The 20,854-nt window shown below is 27.6% G+C and overlaps 1 protein-coding gene across 2 annotated transcripts in view; it reads left to right on the top strand.

The window, feature by feature from the left end:
* LOC107442485 (partitioning defective 3 homolog) overlaps window positions 1-20,533 on the top strand; it is a 101,956-nt gene extending 81,423 nt beyond the window's left edge. Inside the window, exons 11-23 of one of the 2 annotated variants that reach the window (XM_043047713.2) lie at window positions 540-683; window positions 1,268-1,465; window positions 2,913-3,691; window positions 4,438-4,667; window positions 4,792-4,827; window positions 6,636-6,701; window positions 7,182-7,442; window positions 8,195-8,339; window positions 9,148-9,267; window positions 10,467-10,743; window positions 13,942-13,992; window positions 17,942-18,003; window positions 18,767-20,533. In XM_043047713.2, coding sequence (XP_042903647.1) covers window positions 540-683; window positions 1,268-1,465; window positions 2,913-3,691; window positions 4,438-4,667; window positions 4,792-4,827; window positions 6,636-6,701; window positions 7,182-7,442; window positions 8,195-8,339; window positions 9,148-9,267; window positions 10,467-10,743; window positions 13,942-13,992; window positions 17,942-18,003; window positions 18,767-19,235 — 2,838 coding nt within the window. In that variant the 3' untranslated portion in view covers window positions 19,236-20,533. The remainder of the gene's footprint in view (window positions 1-539; window positions 684-1,267; window positions 1,466-2,912; window positions 3,692-4,437; window positions 4,668-4,791; window positions 4,828-6,635; window positions 6,702-7,181; window positions 7,443-8,194; window positions 8,340-9,147; window positions 9,268-10,466; window positions 10,744-13,941; window positions 13,993-17,941; window positions 18,004-18,766) is intronic. The other variant, XM_043047714.2, reaches the window with a different exon arrangement.
* The last annotated feature ends 321 nt before the right edge of the window (window positions 20,534-20,854 follow it).

Genomic DNA, 20,854 nt, shown 5'->3' with positions numbered 1-20,854 from the left:
TTTACTTCTGTTATGTTCTTATGTTACTTGTTGTTCTTAATAGGTGCTAGATATACTAATATTTTGGTAATGAGATGTCTTTTATAGGAACTAAAAAAATAGGTTTTTTAAGGTTTGAAAGGTATAAGTACCAGAGAAAATTGTTAGTTTGTGTAAGTTTTGATTACCAGGAGTTGGCCTCCAGCAGTAAAATTATGTCAAATGATATTGAATGGAGTAACTTTTATTTTGATAAGCTGAGCTTCTTTAAAAAAAAAAGTTTTGCTTCCTTTGAGGTACATCTTGAAAAGCATCAAATAATAATAAATAAAAAAGAATTGTAAGCTTAATTGTTCAGTATATGTCTTTCAGTTATGTACATGATTTTTTATTGTCAATAATTGCCAATTTATTGAATATTTACTTTTTCATCTCTTATGACAAACGGGTATCTTTCTAGCTGTAAATACAATATAGCCACACAAGATAGTAATTCCATTAATTTTTATTATATATTTAAGCTGTTTTGCTGTATAATAATTGTCTTTTTTCCTGAACAGGTTAATAAAATAGATGTTTCCAGTTTGACTCAAGCCGAAGTGTTGAATATACTAAGAAATGTCCCATATGGTGATGTTGTAGAATTGGTTATATCAAGACTTGAAACTGATTTATCACCCAGCCCTAGTCTCCCTAGAGAATTGGTATTTGTTATTATTATAATACCATTTACTGTTTAATTTCTGTTTTTTTTCTTCATATTTTCTTATTTTTTCTTTAATTACTGAGAGAAACTTATTTGTTAAAATTATTGACTCATCATCAAAATTATCTGCCTATGACAGCCATTGATGGCATTAAATAATTTTTTTTAGTATAATATTGTTTTATAAATAGGTTATTTTGTCCTGTAACTAATATTTTTTTCACTTTAAGAGATCTCATTAGATATGTTCATATTACAGCTATGACACCTGCTATTGAACAAAAACTACTTATCTTAATTATGTAGTAGATTTTGTTATTACATCATTTCACCATATAATTAAAAAAAAATTTTTTATAACAAGTACATTCTATACCTGATAAAATTTTTTTTCCTACTGTTGAAGTATTATGTTTATTAATATACTAGCTTGAAATATTCAGTGCCTTTTATTAAATCTTAAAATATTTTTGCTTTATACAAAATATTTTAACTATTGTTAGTAGCGACTTTGTGATTCAAATGGTCATTATTTATCTTTTTAAAAATTCTCAATTAATTGAAGAACTTTTATGTGTTTAGCCTGTAGAAAAAGCAGATGAAGAAGCCGTTGTGTGTGCAAAAAGAAAGGACATATTTACTTTCAAAGTAGCTTTGAATGATACTGGCTCTGCTGGTTTAGGTGTCAGTGTTAAGGGAAGAACTTCAAATACTGAAAAAGGACCTGTCGATATGGGAATATTTTTGAAAAATATTTTTCATGGTGGTGCAGCTCATAAGGTAAATAGTGTTTTCTTTTTAACGTTTCTATTTTCATATTTGGTCATTCATTTCAAGTTTCCTGTCATTTTAGTTATTTTAAACAAGGAAACACTTTTCGTCACATCTTTTTTTGCTATTTATTGTATTTCAATTTATTTTGCATTGTTCAAAGTTGCATACTTTTATTTGTGGTGTTTCCTATTGAACAAAACAAAACATACAAACATACAAAACAAAACATACGAGACAAAAACAAAACATACCTGAGAAAACTGTAATTTCTTTGTTTTAAGAAATCAAACTTACATGAAACTATAGTTATTCAAGTTCCTATAGATCAGTGGTTACCAACTGGCATTCCACGAATCCTTTTTTTTTTTTTGTGGCCCGCCAACTGTAATATATTGTCATTTTTTGCGGACAATTTTCGCAATAAATCTATATAGGTTTAAAATGCTTTTCTTTCTTTAAAAAACCCCATAATTTCTTCGTTTCTGTGAAATTTAACATACCAACGGTACAAAAAAGTTTATTTCTCAAGTTTTGTATCCAAGAAAAAGTTTATTCAAATACGAAAATAATCATGTATACTGCTCTTTTTATTTCGTTTTTTTAAAATTTTTTATTTTTTATTTTGTGAATATAATTTAGCATGTGTGCATCAGAAATTTTGGCGAAGAAATTCTCCGATTTGACTTTTTGAAACCACTCATTTTTGACAAAATTATTTACATTTGTAAATTTTGTTGCCAGAATTTTTTAATATGCAATTAAATATTTTTGAAAATCTACTTCTTATTTTAATTTGTAATTCAATACTTTTCTTTTGTACAACTTTTTGTACAACTACAGTAATATTTAGTGTTCCTTCAAAGATAAGAGTTCTATATAAAATTTTGATAAAGTTGCGGGTGGTGCTCTCAATTGACTGGTGTTTTCAATTGTGGCCCCCGGCCTCATGTAAGCTGGAAACCCCTTCTTTAGATGGTCTATATGCGCCTTTCTGGCAATTTGGCAAATATATAACAATGATAAATTTTTTATTTTTGCTACGTTTTTATGTATTACTAAAAAAATGTCTATACTGCATTACTCTTTTCCCTCGTATATACCTTTTTTTAGCAGTTAATATTTTTGCTTTTATTTTAACTTATTGATTGAACCTTTTTTTGTTTAATGATCTTTATTGCTTTATAGATAGCTATCAAATTTTGTGAAGATATTTACAAAGGTATAAATTAAATAAATCAATCTTGTCGTTATGTTTAACTGGGATTCTATCTCCCATAATGTCTTGAAGCCCACCTAGCTCCTGATTTTTCTATAAGTAAAAGTGGCCATCATGTTATATTGACATCATTAAATTTTTAAACATTAACTGCCATCCCCCCTTTGATTGACAACTGGTTTCTATGATATTACTTTAAATGTTTAAACCATTCTCACAAAGTTTTTTTATAAATAGGATGGAAGGCTGCATAACAATGATCAGCTGATGAATGTAAATGGCATTTCACTGTTGGGAATGACCAACGGTCAGGCTATGGAAACATTACGGCGTGCAATGATACAAGGTGATGGACCAAATGCTGTCCCATATGCAATAACATTGACAATTGCTCGACGTGTATCTTCGTCTGGTGGTAATCGATCCGACCAGGGCGAGAGTTCTGGTCATGATCGGAGTGACTCCTTGCTTAGTGAGAGTGGTGACTCATTTTATGTATCTAACGAAAACTTAACTTTGTCAAACAAATGCAATGGCATAACCCCAGATACATCTACTAGTGATAATTCAGGCAATACTGTCATATTCATGTTACCTGCACATACCAATATGCCAAATGGTGATAGGACAGAAAATGATTCTGAGTTACTATCTTTATCACAATCTATTCCTGTGAGTTTTTCACAAAATGGACTCGTGAATGGTGAAAGTGAGAGACTCTTTGGTGAAAATACGTTTGAGGAACAAAAATCTAGTGTGGCTGCAATAGCAAAACATAGTTCATCTGATTTGATTGACTTAAATGAAACTGTTACATTAGGTGCATGTGAACAAGACTTTGAGCTAACTGACTCATTCCAAGAAAACATGTCTCTTGGCAATCACAAAAAGTCATTTTCAAATCCCGTTGATATGGATTTGTACAGGCCTGTTCTAAATGGGCATGACACATTAGACGATCTTCGAAATTGTGATAGTCCCCCACCTGCTAGCAGAGGAATCGCCAAAAGAAAAAGGTTTGGCTAAGATTTTAATTTTATGCATGATAAGACATATGAATTTTTTACATTTTTAAATATAAATGATATTTATAAATCTATAAATAATATTTGAATTTTTCTATTATTCCAGTCATAGTTACTTAATTTTCTTTTCTCCAATCTATTTCAGTTTCATAATTTAATTTTTTAAATCATTGCATTGTGAGTCATGAAAAAGAATAGGTTCACAGCGTTAGTATTCCCAAATTAAAAAAGACTAAAAAAAGTGTTGACTAAATGATTTCGACTATTTTATTTTAGTTTTTTTTATATGTTTATTTTTGTTATAATTACCATAAATACTTTGTTATTTAGAAAAATTTTGCCAATTTTGTGCAGAACAACGTCGTGAACATTGAAGAAATGTTATACTGAAATTTTTTTTTTAATAATAATTTTAACTACTTATACAAAATCTTTTTAGTTAGAACTATCATGTAGCATCTTGTAGAGTGATAGCTGTATGTATCATTTATGTAACATCTGTATATAATCAATCGTAAATATATGAAGAAAAGAGAAAAAATCATTTTTTTCCCCTTGCTTGCTTAAATTTAATTTTCAATTTAATTATTAATATGTATTTAGAATTCAGTTTTTTTTTTAAATTTTATTCATTCCTTTTTTTGTTGTTGCCTGGAATAGATTTTTTATATTATACATCACTATTACAAAAGTATTACTTAACTTCTCTAAACTTTAGTACTTGAAATCATTATTAGGTATCTGATGGAGAGAAATGATAATTTCAAAAGAAGTGGAATGGGAAGGCAAAGTATGCCTGAAAAGATTTTATGGTCTTATCAGAGGCACCAGTACTCGCCAAATGAAAGCCCGAATGAATCAAATTGCTATTTCACACCCCAAAACGTGCGAACATCTCATTTGCCAAATACTTGTTGTGATAATACACCAATTAGAGAAATGCCAGTGGATGTGGGACCATACGAATGTAAAATATTCATTTATCATATTAATTTTTAGTTTAATTTATTTCAATGCACTTTTATTTTTGTTATTTAATTTAAAAATAAATTTGTATATATTTTTTAAACATTCAAATTTTATAATTTCAGATTCAGTTCATCTTGAACAGATGGACCGAACTAAAGGTAAATTGTTAATTTTATTATTAAACTGATAAAGAAAGAAGGAAATGTGTTATTTTAAATATTTACTGAATCAACACTGCTCTGCATTTCTTCCTTTTTGCTCCTCCCTTTTTTTTTATTTTATAAGATTTCTTATTTTAATAAAAATATGTCTGTTTTTATTTAAACAAATTTGGATCAGCTGAGACAATATTGTTTGACCTGAGAAAAGTTGCATAATTTTCCTTGCTAAGCATTTGATTTTTCTTTGAATAAAAGGGGATAAACTGGTTTTTGTTGTAGAAAATTTTGCACCGTTGTTTGTAGTAAGAAATGTAAGTACAATTATGAAACAAACATTAATGAAATTAAAATGGTAGCTTGAAGAAAATTAATCTGAAATAAATTCAAAAAACCTGTTGGTTCTGCTTTAAGCTTACATTAAATTTGATATAACTCTTCATATGCTGTTTGTGACTGTCTGGTGGAACAAAAACCATTAACAATTTAGCTCATTGCTTGGCACTTCTAGTCTTTGATATTAGTATTTTAACAGTTTTATATTTGTGAAAGTGCAATAAATAAATAAATAATAATAATACAAAAACAAAACAATTAAAGTAGAGTCTTTTTAATTCGTGATGATCCAAATTATTGAAAAAAATGTTTTTAACATCCAAAAAATAACCAATACAGACACAATATGTGAAACAATACATTTCCTTATCTGCCTTGCAAAGCTATCTCAATCATAGATGACAGGAGTTTACATCCATAAGTAAAACTAAATTGTTATTAGGTTTGTGTAATAACTAAATTGTAAATACCACATGAGTTAAAATTTTAATTCAGACCATGAATCAAAGTGTTACACTCTATTTATATTTATTAAATTTATAAAATTTTACTTATAAAGTTTTTAAAGACATGCTGTTACTGACAAAGATACAATTCTTTATCCACATCATCAAAACTTGAAATTTTGTTTATTTTTTCATATCATGCTGCCTTCTTCATCAAAAATTGATGTAAACGTTATAATTGAATAACTTCTCTTTTATTAATTTATATTTAATTGATCTGCCAATGTCATAATTGATTTACTGCTATGTTTAAATCTTTACCTTTCTTTAATCTTTCTATAATTTCAATTTTGTGATGTAATGATCGCACAACTCTTTTGCGCTTTCCCTGTCATGTTTGAAAACACTTTCTACGCTGACAAAATCTCTTTCCAAAACTAAGAACATGTCAAAGCATGTTTTAAATTCTCTCTCTAATTCTTGGAAGAAAAAAAAGAAATCTCTTCCTTTACTAGAAATAACTGGCCACCCATATTATAGACTAAGCGGAACAAATATAAGGTTTTTTTTTCAGTGTAACAAAAGAAAGCCATTTTTTCAACCCTTTGAGACATTCAGATAATAAAGAAACATTTCTGCAAATTTCTTTTTCTTGGAGAAAGTGAGGAAAAACATATGGTCCTTGAACGATCTGAATAATTGGTCAATCTGGTAAATCAATGATAATCGAAAAATTGATGATTCTTTATCTTTGTGTGTGTGTTAATCCTCTTGATTGAAGGAACTAATATTCTTACTCTGTTCAATGATTCAATGCATGTTTTGTACTGAGTAGAGACAAAAATGCTTCAAAAATCGACTAAAAATATACAAATTGAAAGCATTTATATTTAGAATTGTTGTTTTTATATTTGTATGTATAAAAATTGACTCAAGTGTGTTAAAGCAAATTAAGATTTTCTTTAAATAAAATGCTTGATATTTGCATACTTCTAGCACGTTGTTAATTTTTTTAAATTTTAGTAGTTGTCAACAAAGAGTTGCAAGTGGAAAGAGTTCAACGAACTACTGTCTTTTATCCTACATGTTGTTGTACGTAAAATTTCTCAAATTTATTGCACTTTATGAGTTTCTGCACAGATGCACAAAGCTTTTAATATCCTTGATAGTTTGATGTTTTTTAGAATCTACGTTCGAAAAATGAGAGAACAGTGTTGCATGTTGTACGATGACTGTCAAAATGTTATAAAGACAGTATTTTTCTGTGTGGGCACTATATGTATAATACTATAAGTACAAAACAAAAAATAATTTATTTTAGTTCTTTAAAAAATCTAAAATCATAAAATATTGAAGGAATTTAATGTTTGTAAAGTTTTAATCTTAAGTATTTTAGAAAATATTTTTTGCAATATTTTAAAATTTTAATTGTAAGTCATGGGGATGGGAGAGGGCGCAATTTTTTATATATTTTTTACACTCTTATGATAACTTAAAATCAAAATATAAGAGAAAATATTTATAATTTTTTTCACTAGTATTTGAAGAGAAAATTATTAATTCTTATTTTAGGGTCCTGTGATTCTCCTGATTGTCCATATCATGCTGTGCCAACTACTGGAAGAGAAAGTGGTGGTAGTAACGAATCAAATGACCCAGTTGGACCTTCTCTAGGTTTATTAAAGTCTAGTAGCTTAGAAAGTCTTCAAACTATGCTACGAGAAAAACAGAAATTGAATATGTCTGCAAGCAATGGTAACACAAGTAGAGGTTGCAATGAAAGTTTTCGAGCAGCTGTTGACAAGTCTTTTGAAGCTGTTGATCAAAATGAAAGTAACTAATTTTCTGTTTCATTATTTTATTTGGAATTTTAATGAGTAAAAATACTAAATATACTTTTATTTAAACTTACTAAGTTACGTGGAAATTTTTTTGACAGATTGTTTATTAATTGACATAGTTTTTATTAAAAATATTTTTAATTAAATTTTTTTTATAAAACTCTACTGAAATTATATGAATCTCTTTGCATAAAACATAACATTATATGGCAGTAGCATCAAATAAAAAATTTGTAATTCAAAACTAAATTGAAAAAGTAATTCATTAAATTTTTTTTTGAACAATTAATATACTTTTAGCTAAGTTATTTTACTTTTGATTTACTACATATATGATAATGGTAAAGAAATCAAATTTTAAAAAGTTATATCTGTCTTTGATATAAATTTATAAAAATTAATTAATCTCAATTAAGATATAGTAAATTAAAAGTGAAGCAGATTCGAAGAATAAAAATCTTTTTGTAGTTTATTATCTACTTTTTAGTTACGACAAGGTTTCACCTTTATCCTGTAAAATATGGGTCAAGCGACTACCATACATTTTAGGGATCGTTTTACCTTCTTCCTTTCCCCCTAATTTGTTTCACATTTGGTTTTCAACACCATTCATTTGATATCTTGATTAAGTTATGTCATTTGTGTTTAGTGCACTACTACAACTGCAACCTAATTTTAAGTTCCCATGAAATATTTTTTTAAAATTTCAGTTTATTTGCAAGTATTTTTGTTTTAAAATTCTAGATTCAACTGTCGATAAAGACAAAGTACCACAAGCTACTAATGGAAATCGTCATACTCGTTCGAAAACAGTTGAGACGATGGAAAAGAAGGAAAATAAAAGTCATAAAAAGAAAGGTATATTCAAAGGATTGGGATCAGTTTTCAAGTGAGTAAATATTGTGAAAAAAGTATTTAAACTTGCACTCATTGCTCTTTGATAAATTTACCCTTTAAAATTTGCTTGATTTAGAGACATTTTTGTTACTCATTCATTTTTGTATAATTTATTGCAATATAAAGTAATTATGGCCAATGGAAACAAATAATATTAATAAAAGCTTCAAAGCATTTGATGAGACAGAGCAAATAGAAAATATTTGGTGATTTGCATCAACTTCTCTATACAATTTTGTCTCACTTCCCGATTAATTGTTTTAAACAATCCGATTTTTTACATTAGCACAAATTGTGCTTTTTAAAATTGATCAGAATTAGGTTGAAATAAGTTTTATATGACAGCCATTACACATATGCGTTAAAATTTAGGAAATGAGTATATTGGTAATTTTTCCTCAAGGTAAGATTTCTTTGGTTTATTAGTTCTCTAATTTTGAAGTTTCACTTGATTTAAAGAAGTTCCATAGCTTCAACTTTGATGATTTTTATCATCTTAACTAAATTAAGTTTCACTCCATTAAGAGATTTGTCCATTATGGGTGAAGAAATTTATTGTGTTTGAAGTGTGAAATGTTAGAAATATCTAAGGAACAACTGTTTCATAATGAACCTCACATTATAAAACCTTACTTTTATTTTGATAATTGCTTTACTTTTTCCTTTTTGAGCTCATAATTTATAAATTTATGTTACAATCTTATGTTTATATTACAATAGTGTGCAAAGTTTTGAAGATTTTGCCAAATGTTGTTTTTAGCATAGAAATTTGATGCTCTAAATTAATTTTTTTTTTGTAGGTTTGGTAAGTCTTCTAAAAAGTCAAACAAAGAAACTACAGCTACTTCTTGTAAAGAACCTGTACCTTCACAACTCATAAGCGCACCGCTTCAAAATGGTGTACTGGCTGAACAAGAAAGGTATGCATACGGTTTAAATCAGTGTTATCACTGGCTCTTCATTAATTTAATAACCAAAGCAATTTAACTAATCAAGAAAATAATTAGCAAAAGGAAAGATTTATTAGTAAAATGAGATTTGTCTAAAAATAGAATAACAATTGCAATCAGAGAGTGGTACAATATGATAGTATGCTATTCTTTTCTCTGCCAATCAAACTTTCATCTCATTGACAATGATTTTTTTCCTGTGGCAAATTCAACTTAATTGAAGATGAGTAATTTGCTTGAAACTTTCTTGACTTTTTGCAATTCGGCAAATACAATTGATCATTTTGTTGCCGAATGCAAACGTTTGTTGTGATTTAGTGAAACAGAAATATGCAGCAAGGATTCTGGTTTTTATCAACATGAATCGTGCCATTATTATTTTTTAGTGTTTCACCTTATCTTATATTTTAAGAGATGGTTTCAGGATTTCTGTGTACTCTGAAAACCAATGTTTCAAACTATTATATTCTTTCTTAGGGCTCTTGCATTGATACTGCAAAGTTCCTGTACTTTTACCTGAAGTAAACAAATTTCTGATATACAACAAAGACTTCATGAAAATATTTTATAATGAAATTCATTGTTAAGGTATTATTTCTGGATAATCTTTCCAAGATATGAGCCTGTAAGGAAAAATATATTTAAATTTTTAAGCCAAGTACTACTTTTGCAAAGAATAGCATAGGGAGAATTAGGTTTTGAAGTGAAACTGCAGCTCAAAATTTGACGAAAAGCTGGAAATAACTCTTAAAAATTAAATGCATTAAGTAATCGAACATAAAACATTAATATTATCTTGGAAAAATAAATAAAGAGCAACAGAAAAAAATATATATAGGTGGGATACCAGTGTTTAATCTGTGCCAAAGGGTTAAATGCTAATGAGGCCATAAAGCTGTAGTTGTTTTAGAACTTTCGCACTTTAAATTTTATACAGGGCCTAACAATGTGTTAGCCTTAAAATTATCATATTGCATAAAAAATTATTTGTTTTATTTCTACAACGTTTATAGTATATTTGGAAATCGTTACTATATTTAAAGTCAAATATCATTATTTTACAAAAGGCTTAATCATCTTCTTATATATAATGTTCCATTGCAGTTTCTTTATATATGTTTTTTTACATAATACAACAAAAATTTTACAATCATGCATTTTAATTGCAGGCTTAATAGGTTACACCAAGAGCAACTGGAGTATCAGAGATTACATTTACAAACCAATCGATCATCTCGAAATTCTTTCACATTTCCTCGTAATAGAAATGCTTCATTCCAGAATCACAGTACTAATCCTCATTCTCCACAAAATCGAGTAGATAGAATGTATGCATTAAGAACTGAACACCAGAAAAAGCACAAACAACGTAATGGTTTTTATCCACAAGAAGATCAAGAAGAAATGTATGAACAACAAATTAAAGAAGCTGTTGATCCACCTATGGTAATAATTGATTTTTATAGATCATATATTTTTTCCTTCATTTTATGTTATCAAATACGACTATTTTTAGTTTTATATATTTTTTTTCTAATCTTTAGCTTGTTTTAAAATGTTCCACCATAACACAGGGATGCGAAAACGTTTTTTGGTCAACGGCGAAAAATCAAGAAAAAAAAAGTTTGTTGGGAAGAGTAAAAACTTCTAAAATAAAAATTCTAACTTCTAAAATAAAATGAAGTCGATTCATCATTGAATGCATGGAACTCTAAATCAACTTTGCGTTTTTTAGTTGACATTTTGGGGTGAAAAAATTTTACAAATAACTCAAGAAAGCATTGGACATTTTATACATTTAGTAATTTTACCATTATTTACAATGACGTTGCATGTGCTGAATTTCTCCATATGCAGTTAGAAAAATCCCCTCACTGGAGCTTAAAATGCACAGTCTGCCACTTGTGAAGTATTCACCTATATTAAATTCTGTATGTCTGCTCCTCGAGAAAAACAAACGCTTGTTGGAGCCAATCTATGGCTATTCTATAAAGAACTTCTGCTTTCAACATTTTACCAATTGAAGCTGTCTGTGCTAACTATTTCCATCAATTTATGTTTTGTAGAACAAAAATAGAGAAAGTAAAAAGGTCATCAGTACTTTGTTGAAAAAGAAAAAAAAATAGCTTTAAACAAAGTAGACAAGAAAAAGGATGTATATTGTTCATATTCGCCACTGATCGGCGAGTTAAAATTCTGTCCGCGGGCCGGATAAAACCTTCCAGCGGGCCATAGTTTGCCCATCCCTGCCATAACACACAATTTATTTTCTTTCAATTTAATTTATTATATTTTAGTTAGCTAATTTAGGAATTAAGGCTTAAACAACTTAATTACTGTTCTTTTATCTATGATAGATATTTGAAGGGCATTTAAATTATAGTTAAACTTGAAATAAAAATATTAATTTCCAGCAAATAATTACATATTTATTTTATCACCTCATAGCTTTGTAATCATAATACAGCGGTTATAAATTCTTATCACACAAGGATCTTAATAAATGTCTTGGTTTATCTTGAAACTAGAAGCTAAATATTTTGTGTTCATCAAGTTTAAAAGTTAATTAAAAAATTATTATGTTATTTATTTCATAAATATTTTGTTAAAATAAACTATTATGGAAATAAAATTTACTGAATATTTAACTAACTTCTACTAAAGAATAATCTCGAGTAAATGAAATAATTCATTTGCAAATCTTTTAAACAATTAATGTAAGTGCATAAATTTTAAAACACAACTTTCTATAAAATAGTTTAATATTTTCCTCGATTTAACTAGATACTGTGCAAAAAAAAAATTCCTGAATTATTTTTGATTTAATCACTGGTTTTTGTTCTACTAGTAATCAATTTTAATGGTAGAGGGAGGTGACCTCAAATATGCTAATAAGTTAGTGCAGACAATATTTTAAGTTACAAAACCAAACACTAAAATGTTTTTTGTAAATAAATATGCTTCCCCCCCCTGACGGATTTGTATTTTTTGACCATTAAAATGTAGGCTGTAGTCGCTATCTGGGAATTGTCCCATTAGTTTGGTCTGGAGAAATTTTACTTCTCTGTTAAATTAATGTTTTTTTTGCGTATTTCGCCATACATCGAGACCTTTCTAAGCTAATTAAAAAATGTTTGGACCCAGTTTTACAATTCGTTTATCCAAAAAAATTTTTTTAAATTATTTTATTTATAATTGAAAATTTTTGAATTGTAAAGTATGCTAATTTTTACATTACTTTAAAGAATGTAATTTTTTTTTATAGCAAAATAAAGAATTTGAATGAAATTAACAGAATAGTTCCTGAGAAATTGAAGTGTAAAAAGTTATTTTTACTTAAATGTGAATTTTTAAAAAACTATTTGACAGATTTCGTTCAAGTTTTGTATTTTGCCATATAAAATTATATGATATAAAAAATTATATATCTAGGTTTGTTTCAACTAATATTGAATAAAAAATAAATATTTGAAGATTATTTTCTGCATGAAATTATCTTTGGGTAAAGGAATTTAATAATTGTGTGCGAAAATTTTTCAATTTCGCTTAAAAGTTCTTGAGATATTGCAAAATATGTAGAAAAGTAAAAATAACATTAAAGCATCCAAGTTCTTGATAACTGTCCTGATCAAGCTATGGAGATCACATTTCCCAGATTGCGGCTACCTCTTATATTTTGGGGGTCAGAAAGCCAAATCTTTTTTTTTTTTTTTTAAAAAAGGGTATATTTATTCAGTGAAAGTACATTTTTATGTCTGATTTCGCAACTTAAAATATCATCTGCATTAATTATTTAGCATATTTGAAGTCATCCCCTTAAATAATTAAGTTTGAGTCTTAAAATGTGAAGATCTGATCATTAAAATTAAAAGTTTTTTAGTCTGCTACTTTTTTTTTGCGCACTGTGCATCTAAAAAGTTGTATAATGTATTTTCTAAAAATAATATCTAACTAATAGGAAGAAACTGTTAGAAAGTAAAATATTTCAAAAGTAAAATTTTTGTTTCATAAATTTTGTTGAAGGGGTTCAAACTTTCGACTGCTCTCCTGACTAAACTATTTGATATATTATTTCCCCGATCGTGACTATGGATCGTAAACTATTTATCAATTATCTATAAACCCCTTTATAGAATTTTTCACGTTAGAAGTAAATCACATTAATTTTCATTAAGATCATATTGCAATTTAAAAATATTGATAAAATCATTATTTATGATTATTCTGCTTTGATTTTGCTACTTAAATCGAGATTGATTGTGTTTGTATAGTTATAAAATTTTAGAGTAACTCAGAATAGAGAACTAAATTCCTGTTATACAAACAATTGAATAAGTGTTTTAACTTTGCCACCAGAGATTTACATATTGTGCATGAATTTTTAAATGATCATCAGTAGATATAAGTATAGTTTTAAGCATACCTTGAATTACCAGAACTGATGGTACTCTTGTTTAGTATTCTTATTCAAACTAACTTCCTGTCATTACATACTGAGTATATTAGAACTCTTTACAAATCTACTAATGAATTTGACCATTCTTATTTTTTAACTAATTTAAAATATTGAATTTTTTAAGCAAATGGTTATGTAATATTGCATTGAAATTTTATTCATAGTAGTATCTACTTTTAATTTTGCAGGTAAATCGTCCTCTTCCACCAATTCCTCATCAAGAACCAGTCTCTGAAAAAGTATGAGTTTGAATCTTTACAAATTTATTGACAGATGTTTTATTATTAACTATAACTAAGCAAATTTAAATTATTATTAAGAATCTAGTGTATATGCATGTATACTAATATATGCAGGGATGAGATTGTTCCGCTTTTTTCACTTATCTCTTGAATTGCAGCTTTTTTTTTTTTAATCAAAAATTCAGATTTTTCTAAAAATTTCACTTTTTTTAATAAGTATTCCGCTTTTTCAGAAAATTCACCGGTTTTCAAAGAGATACAGAAAATTCCAACTACATAGCTACCAATCCTTTCTCATTTTTACTTATTTTAGCTATTTTCTCCCCTTTTACTCGCAGCAGATAAGATTTTCCGAATTTTTTACCCACCCTCCAGATATATCCGATTTTTGTAATTCAAGCGACGCTATTTCTGACNAAACTACATAGCTACCAATCCTTTCTCATTTTTACTTATTTTAGCTATTTTCTCCCCTTTTACACGCAGCAGATAAGATTTTCCGAATTTTTTACCCGCCCTCCAGATATATCCGATTTGTGTAATTCAAACGACGCTATTTCTGACGAGCCTTTTAGAGGTCCCAAGCCTGGAATCTGCTAATATCTCGATTTTATTTGCACGATTTTAATATCAAACATAACTTTTCATATTTGCGTGTTGCGATTCTTATTCACATGATTTTAATATTGTGCTTTGCGATTCTTATTTACAAGATTTAGAAATCCAATATTGTGATTCGTATTTACGCCTTTTTAAAAACCTATGTAGCGATTCGTATTCACGCAAGTTTCAAATTCAATGTCTTGATTTGCTCATACGGTTTTTAATATGATACATTGATTTTCGTATTTATACGTGATTTTAAAATAAGGCATTGGGATTCGCATTCACACATTCTAAAAATTTATAATTCTTATTTATGCAATCTAAAAATTATGCATCATGATTCGTCTTTACGCTATTTAAAAATTATGAATCGTGATTTGTATTTACGCGTTTTAAAAATTCTATATCCCAGTTTGTATTTTCTCATTTTCTAAATTGTATATCTAGTTTCATATTCATGTGATTTCAAAATCCATAATTGTTATTCATATTCACGCAATTTTAAGATCAACTATCGCGATTCTTGTAAGAAGTAATTTTTTTTTAAAATTAGTTACTATAAAGGTGACTGTTTTTCTAACGCCGATTATTAGTATATGTAAGTGTTACAACATCAGAGAAACTGGAAGGGAATATATTCAAAACTTACATTCTGTGCTNGAATATGTTCAGCATTCATCGTCGCACCACTGCGGCAGAGGGGGCAGGCAGGATTATCCACTATTTTAAGACGGAAAAGATGGTCGTATAAGCAGTCGTGCTTGGTAGCAAGACGAAAGGCAGCTACAGCACTGCTTCTTGGGCAATCGAGGAGATTAAAGATGTCATTTCCCCACGATTTTTCTTTTGTTCGTTCCTTTAGCAATGATATATGTGTTGTCTTAATTGCATGATTAATCATTAATGAAGTGGACTTATAAGTAGCAATGTAATCATTTATATAATAATAGAATAGTACACAATTGTATGTCAACACATTATTTATTACCTTAAACTGTCTGGAATTTATTATTAAAAGGTTGCGCTTGCGTAAAATTTACGATCGTGGAAATTCAGCTTTTTTGCCTTTTGGCTAATCTCATCCCTGTATATGTAGATTGTGTTAAAAAAAATACAGTGAAATATTTTTTTAGCATCAACAACTGAATATTGAGTGAGCACTCATAGGCAAAAGTAGAATTTTTACAAAAAGTAGAAATTTTTTATTACTGAATAAAAATTATTTTTTTGGTGGGTTAAGAAAAGCTGGGGGAAAAAAACTTTTACAATTTTACGAAAATTATTTTTTTCAAAGATGTTAGGTTATTTTGAAAAGCCATGATTTATAAATCGTGTTATTTGATTTAATGTAAATTTTTTGAGGACTTGTAATAAGTTTTAACATTTAAAAATGAAAACATTTGATACATCATTTAACATCAGCTTTAAAAAATATTTATGAAAAATATAAGTTATTTAAGTAAAACTATTATTTTTTTAAAATTTAAAACAGAAAATGTAGTTTATGCAATGTCAAATGTATGCTTATTAGCTTGATTAGATGACCATTATCCTGCAAAATAAACAACTTCATATTATGTTGAATACTTAATAAACAAGCTTTTTTGCAATTATAATCTCTGCAAATTTAGCATCGAAATTAAAAATGCAATTTCTGAAACCTAGCTCTTCAGAATATCTTAACTTAATTTTAATCACAAGATGAAAATACTGCTGTATATATAGAATAAAAATAAATGTGTTATTTATTACAAACTTTTGCAACACGCTATAGTTGGTTTCTTTTCTAATCTGTTTTTAAAAAAGTATCTATTAACCTATCTTTGATTTAATTTACCAAAAATATGAAAAGAAAATAGTAATTTTAACTATTTTTGATGGTAGAGTTGTTAACATAAATGAAATGTTATGGATTTAAAAATCAATTGTTTCATTGTGATCAATATAAAAATATAAGTGATGGATTATCCTTGAATGTCTGCCGAAAATTTTTAGATGTTTAAAAATCAGAACGTATTTAAATCATTAAAATTATTATGTTGCATTGAAGTTGTATGTTACTCTTTTGGTGTCAAGTTACCTATTATTGTAATTGTGATGAGTCTAAGCTTTTAAATGGTTATTTCCGTGGAATACATTGACAATATTTGCAATTTATACGTAATTTCCGAAAGAAAATCTTATTTGATTTTAAATCTTTGTTTTTGCTGATTGCAGACCAAATGAGTAAAAAAAAAAAAAAAACTAAACTTTAGAGTAAAGATGTTGCCATCCGGAAATTATGAAATGTCATCAGCATATGATTTAAACAAACCAATCACAAGAGCTCTTACAAATTATAGTGTTGCAAACAGAAATGCAGAAAAAACCTGAAGTGGATAAGATAGTGATTATCTAAACCAGGGATGGTGAATCATTGGCACGCGTGCCATTTATGGCACACGACACAATATTTCGTGCACGCCACCGATCACATTTGTTATTACACAAATGGTATTACACTATGAAGCATATGTAACAATTAAATTAAAATTCACAAAAAACACACAAAATAATAAACTATTATTAATAAAAAATTAACAATTAAGCTAAAAAAACAATAACCATAAAAAATAAGCTAACAATAAATAACTATCAAAAAAATTAACAGTCCTGCTTAAACTAACATCTTACAACCTAATATAAGTTATTTGTCATCTAATCTGCAACAACAGAAGTCACACTGATGTTACTTTAAGTTGAATTACGCGTATAACTGAGACAATGCGAATTTTTTTTTTTTTTCATTGTAAATAAAGAGTTTTGAGTTGATAGTATTTAGTATTAATATTTTCCCAATAATCACGAAGTCAATATTATTTGACGGCACGTCTATAACCTCATCAAACAATTTTTTAGAAAAAATGGCACGTTGGTGTATAAAGGTTCGCCACCCCTGATCTAAACCGAAGAAAGTGTGTGACGCAGACCGCTCTTGACTAGATTATGATTATTTCTCCATATGAGTAGAGTTGGTGATTTACTATTTTATAATTATGTTTGGAGAACAAAATAATTTGGGTTTTTGCTTTAAATTATACTGTTTGACACTTAGTACTGGACTTTTTACTAACAGTATGCTTTCTTGCTATCTTTACATCATTTGGTTTATAAAAATACGGTTCAAAACATTATTTAACTTCAAAATAAACTCTAAATTAAATGTTATTTAACTTTAGAGCTGCTAAAATATTTCTAATTGAGAACAATTATACAAATTGAAACAGATATATATATATTTAAGACTAACTTTTTACCTTTCAACATTTTGCATATATTAACTATGACACATTATTTTTAGGAAAACTGTGCAGAATTATCTCCAAAGTCAAAAACATTAGAAATTTATAAAGAAATGTCAAAGTAAGTTTTTAAGACACTAATAACCTATCTATTTTATTAAAAGCTTTTTGTATATCATTCTGAGAGAAATGTTATTTCATTTTATGCTATTCAATTTTTTTTAGCTTGCACAGTTCAACATATATAGTGAAAAAATTATGAATATCATAAACGTAATTTAGCTTATAGTGTCTAGAAATATTTTATACGAAATAAAAGCTTGAGGGCAAAATTAAAAAGGCTCAGCTAACCAATTTAGACAAAATTATTTAAGTGATTTTAATTTCCTATTATCCTGGATAGTGTTAATTCTAAAAATCGATATAAAATTAATTTTGGTTATTTTTTAAAACATTTTTCAGCATACACAATTAATTTGAAAGAATTAAATGGCTCAGTCGTCAACATGTAAAATTTTTCCTTGCTTAAAATTCTTGTACATTAATAGTTGCTTATCATACTAGAAAAGAATGTAAGAATAATCCAAATGATTTCATGAACTGAAGTTCATGTTGGGAAATTAATTCAACTTTTTCAATATGACATATCTGTAGTATCAGATATAAACAAAAAACTAAATAAATGTTTAAAATGTAATTTTAGAACTTTTCAGAATTTTTTTTCAAAAACTTAAAGCTTTTTTACATTCTGGCATACACAAGACACCAGATAATAATTCTAAAGAATAACTAAATTTAACAATTAACGTGGAATAGGTTTTAACAAAGAAATAATTAAAATTTGTATCAGTTTTAAAAATTAATAATGTAAATTAATTTTTCAGGCCTGGAAGTCGGAAGGGATTCGTAGATCCTGATCGCTACAGTCACTACATGAATTTTCAAGAAATCCAGCAGCATTTGCAACAATTTCGTCATCACCAAAACTTGTTTTTCAATGATTCATCAGAAGTACAAAGCCCATATCTCCTCACAAACTCTCATATGGTTAGTCCTCACAAACGATATTATAGACATACAGTGAGTTCACCAAGGTCTAGACCTGTATCAGAGTTTTTCGATTTCCGAAATGAAGAACAGAGTTCTTCAACTAAACGAACTTCTGAGTCTGGTTCCTTGCCTCGCAAAATGTTCCAAAATGGGCGACACAGACCACCCATTCCAGCAGCATTCTTAACACAACAATCACAAAATGGAGTTGCAGGGAATCGACGAATACCAAATAATTTATATGGTCAAACATCAGGATTGGAGGAAATGTATAAGCACAAGTCATCAGGATCCAAAGTGTGATATTTTAATGTATTATTATTTTCTTTTAAAATTTCATTGTGTGAAACAGTTTTTAAAAGATAAATTGTATTGTGATTTTCATGTTTTAAAGAATCATATTTTGTACAGAAGCATATAGAGTACACATGGTTATACAAGACTTCAACAAAGATATGTCATATATCAGAGCTTTAACTTGATCATCAAACAATTTTCCATAATCTTTGATTAATTTAATTGTAACATAATAATTTTACATGTTTATATTTTTTAAATTAGGTAAATGTAGTGAAAGTTTTCTTTTAAAAATTATATTAAAGAAAAGAAAAGTAATTTTTGACTGTCTGTTTGGTTGCTTTTACATTAAACAAAAAAGACAATAAAACAGATCAGGTGGCCATCAACAATATACCATGCCTATGAAATAAGCATAGCAGGCTCACATGTGGATATGTTAGACTCAAAATAGCATTGTTCTTGGGAACTAAACATCAAATGCACTCCCAGATATGAAATTGTTATTCCTCCCCCCTGTCATTACAGTTGCTATTATTTTGTTCTTATATTTTTTAAAAAGAAAATCAGTGAATTTGTTCTTAAAAAATGAATGATTGCTTATGTGATACATAAAATTATTTTTTAAAATTTGACGAATCGATGGTTTTAAAAGCATGTTTATTGCTTAAGGTTTGAAATGATTTAGTCTTAGCTTACATGATAGATTTAAAGAGACATTCAAAGTCTATGGAATTGTAAGTTTTTAGATAGTTTTCTTTTTTAAAAGATAATTTAGGAAAGATTTTCTTTATAGATTTAATAATTTTATAAAAAAAGACTGCCTGTTTCCTATAATTAAGTATTAACTGGATCCTTTCCTTCCACTGTCAAGATGACACTGCTTATTCAGTTAAATTTCCAGTCCTCACCAGTTAGGCTATATTTTATTTCTGAAATTCTACTTTTAAATTTGCAATACTATTTTCATTAAAAGTTGTTTTAAAAATTGTTTTTATATTTTACTGACTAGTTGTTCCTTAAAATAAACAATTTTAAGTATTTATATGCTTAAAAACTAAATTTTTACAGGACAAAAAAGATTTTGTGCTTTTCATCACACTAACCTGAATAATACTGAAAACCTGAATAAATAATGACTGAATAGTCATTACATGTAATGCAGTATTTAAAAATTAAATCAATAAATATTTATGTGCAATGCTCAATTCAAAATTAATCAGCATGTATTTAACAAATCATCTGTTGTAAATATTTATACATAGTGTATTTATTAATGTGATTAAATAAATTTTTTGCATAAATTTAGTCTTCTCTTTGATATTTTTACACAAACTAATAAAATGTTTTAGATTCCTATTCAATAAATACAAAATTAACTGTTAGAAAAAGAAAGCGAAATATTTGATTGCATAGATCAGTGATTCTCAACCACTGTGCCGCCAAATATTAGGAATGATACAATAACAAGTATAATGTTTTTTCTTATTGCGAGTAAACTTTAAATAAAAGAGAAGTGTATATATATAATATTATGTATATATATATATATATACTTTTTATAATTTTTTCACGCTTTAACCGTGTGAACATCTTTGTCAGAAACAAGACAATCGCCAACAATC

The sequence above is a fragment of the Parasteatoda tepidariorum genome, chromosome 2 (assembly GCF_043381705.1).
Source record: "Parasteatoda tepidariorum isolate YZ-2023 chromosome 2, CAS_Ptep_4.0, whole genome shotgun sequence".
In the NCBI taxonomy this organism is placed as follows: domain Eukaryota; kingdom Metazoa; phylum Arthropoda; class Arachnida; order Araneae; family Theridiidae; genus Parasteatoda; species Parasteatoda tepidariorum.
Note: the sequence above shows the minus strand (reverse complement) of the source record. Positions and strands in the feature narration are given on the sequence as shown.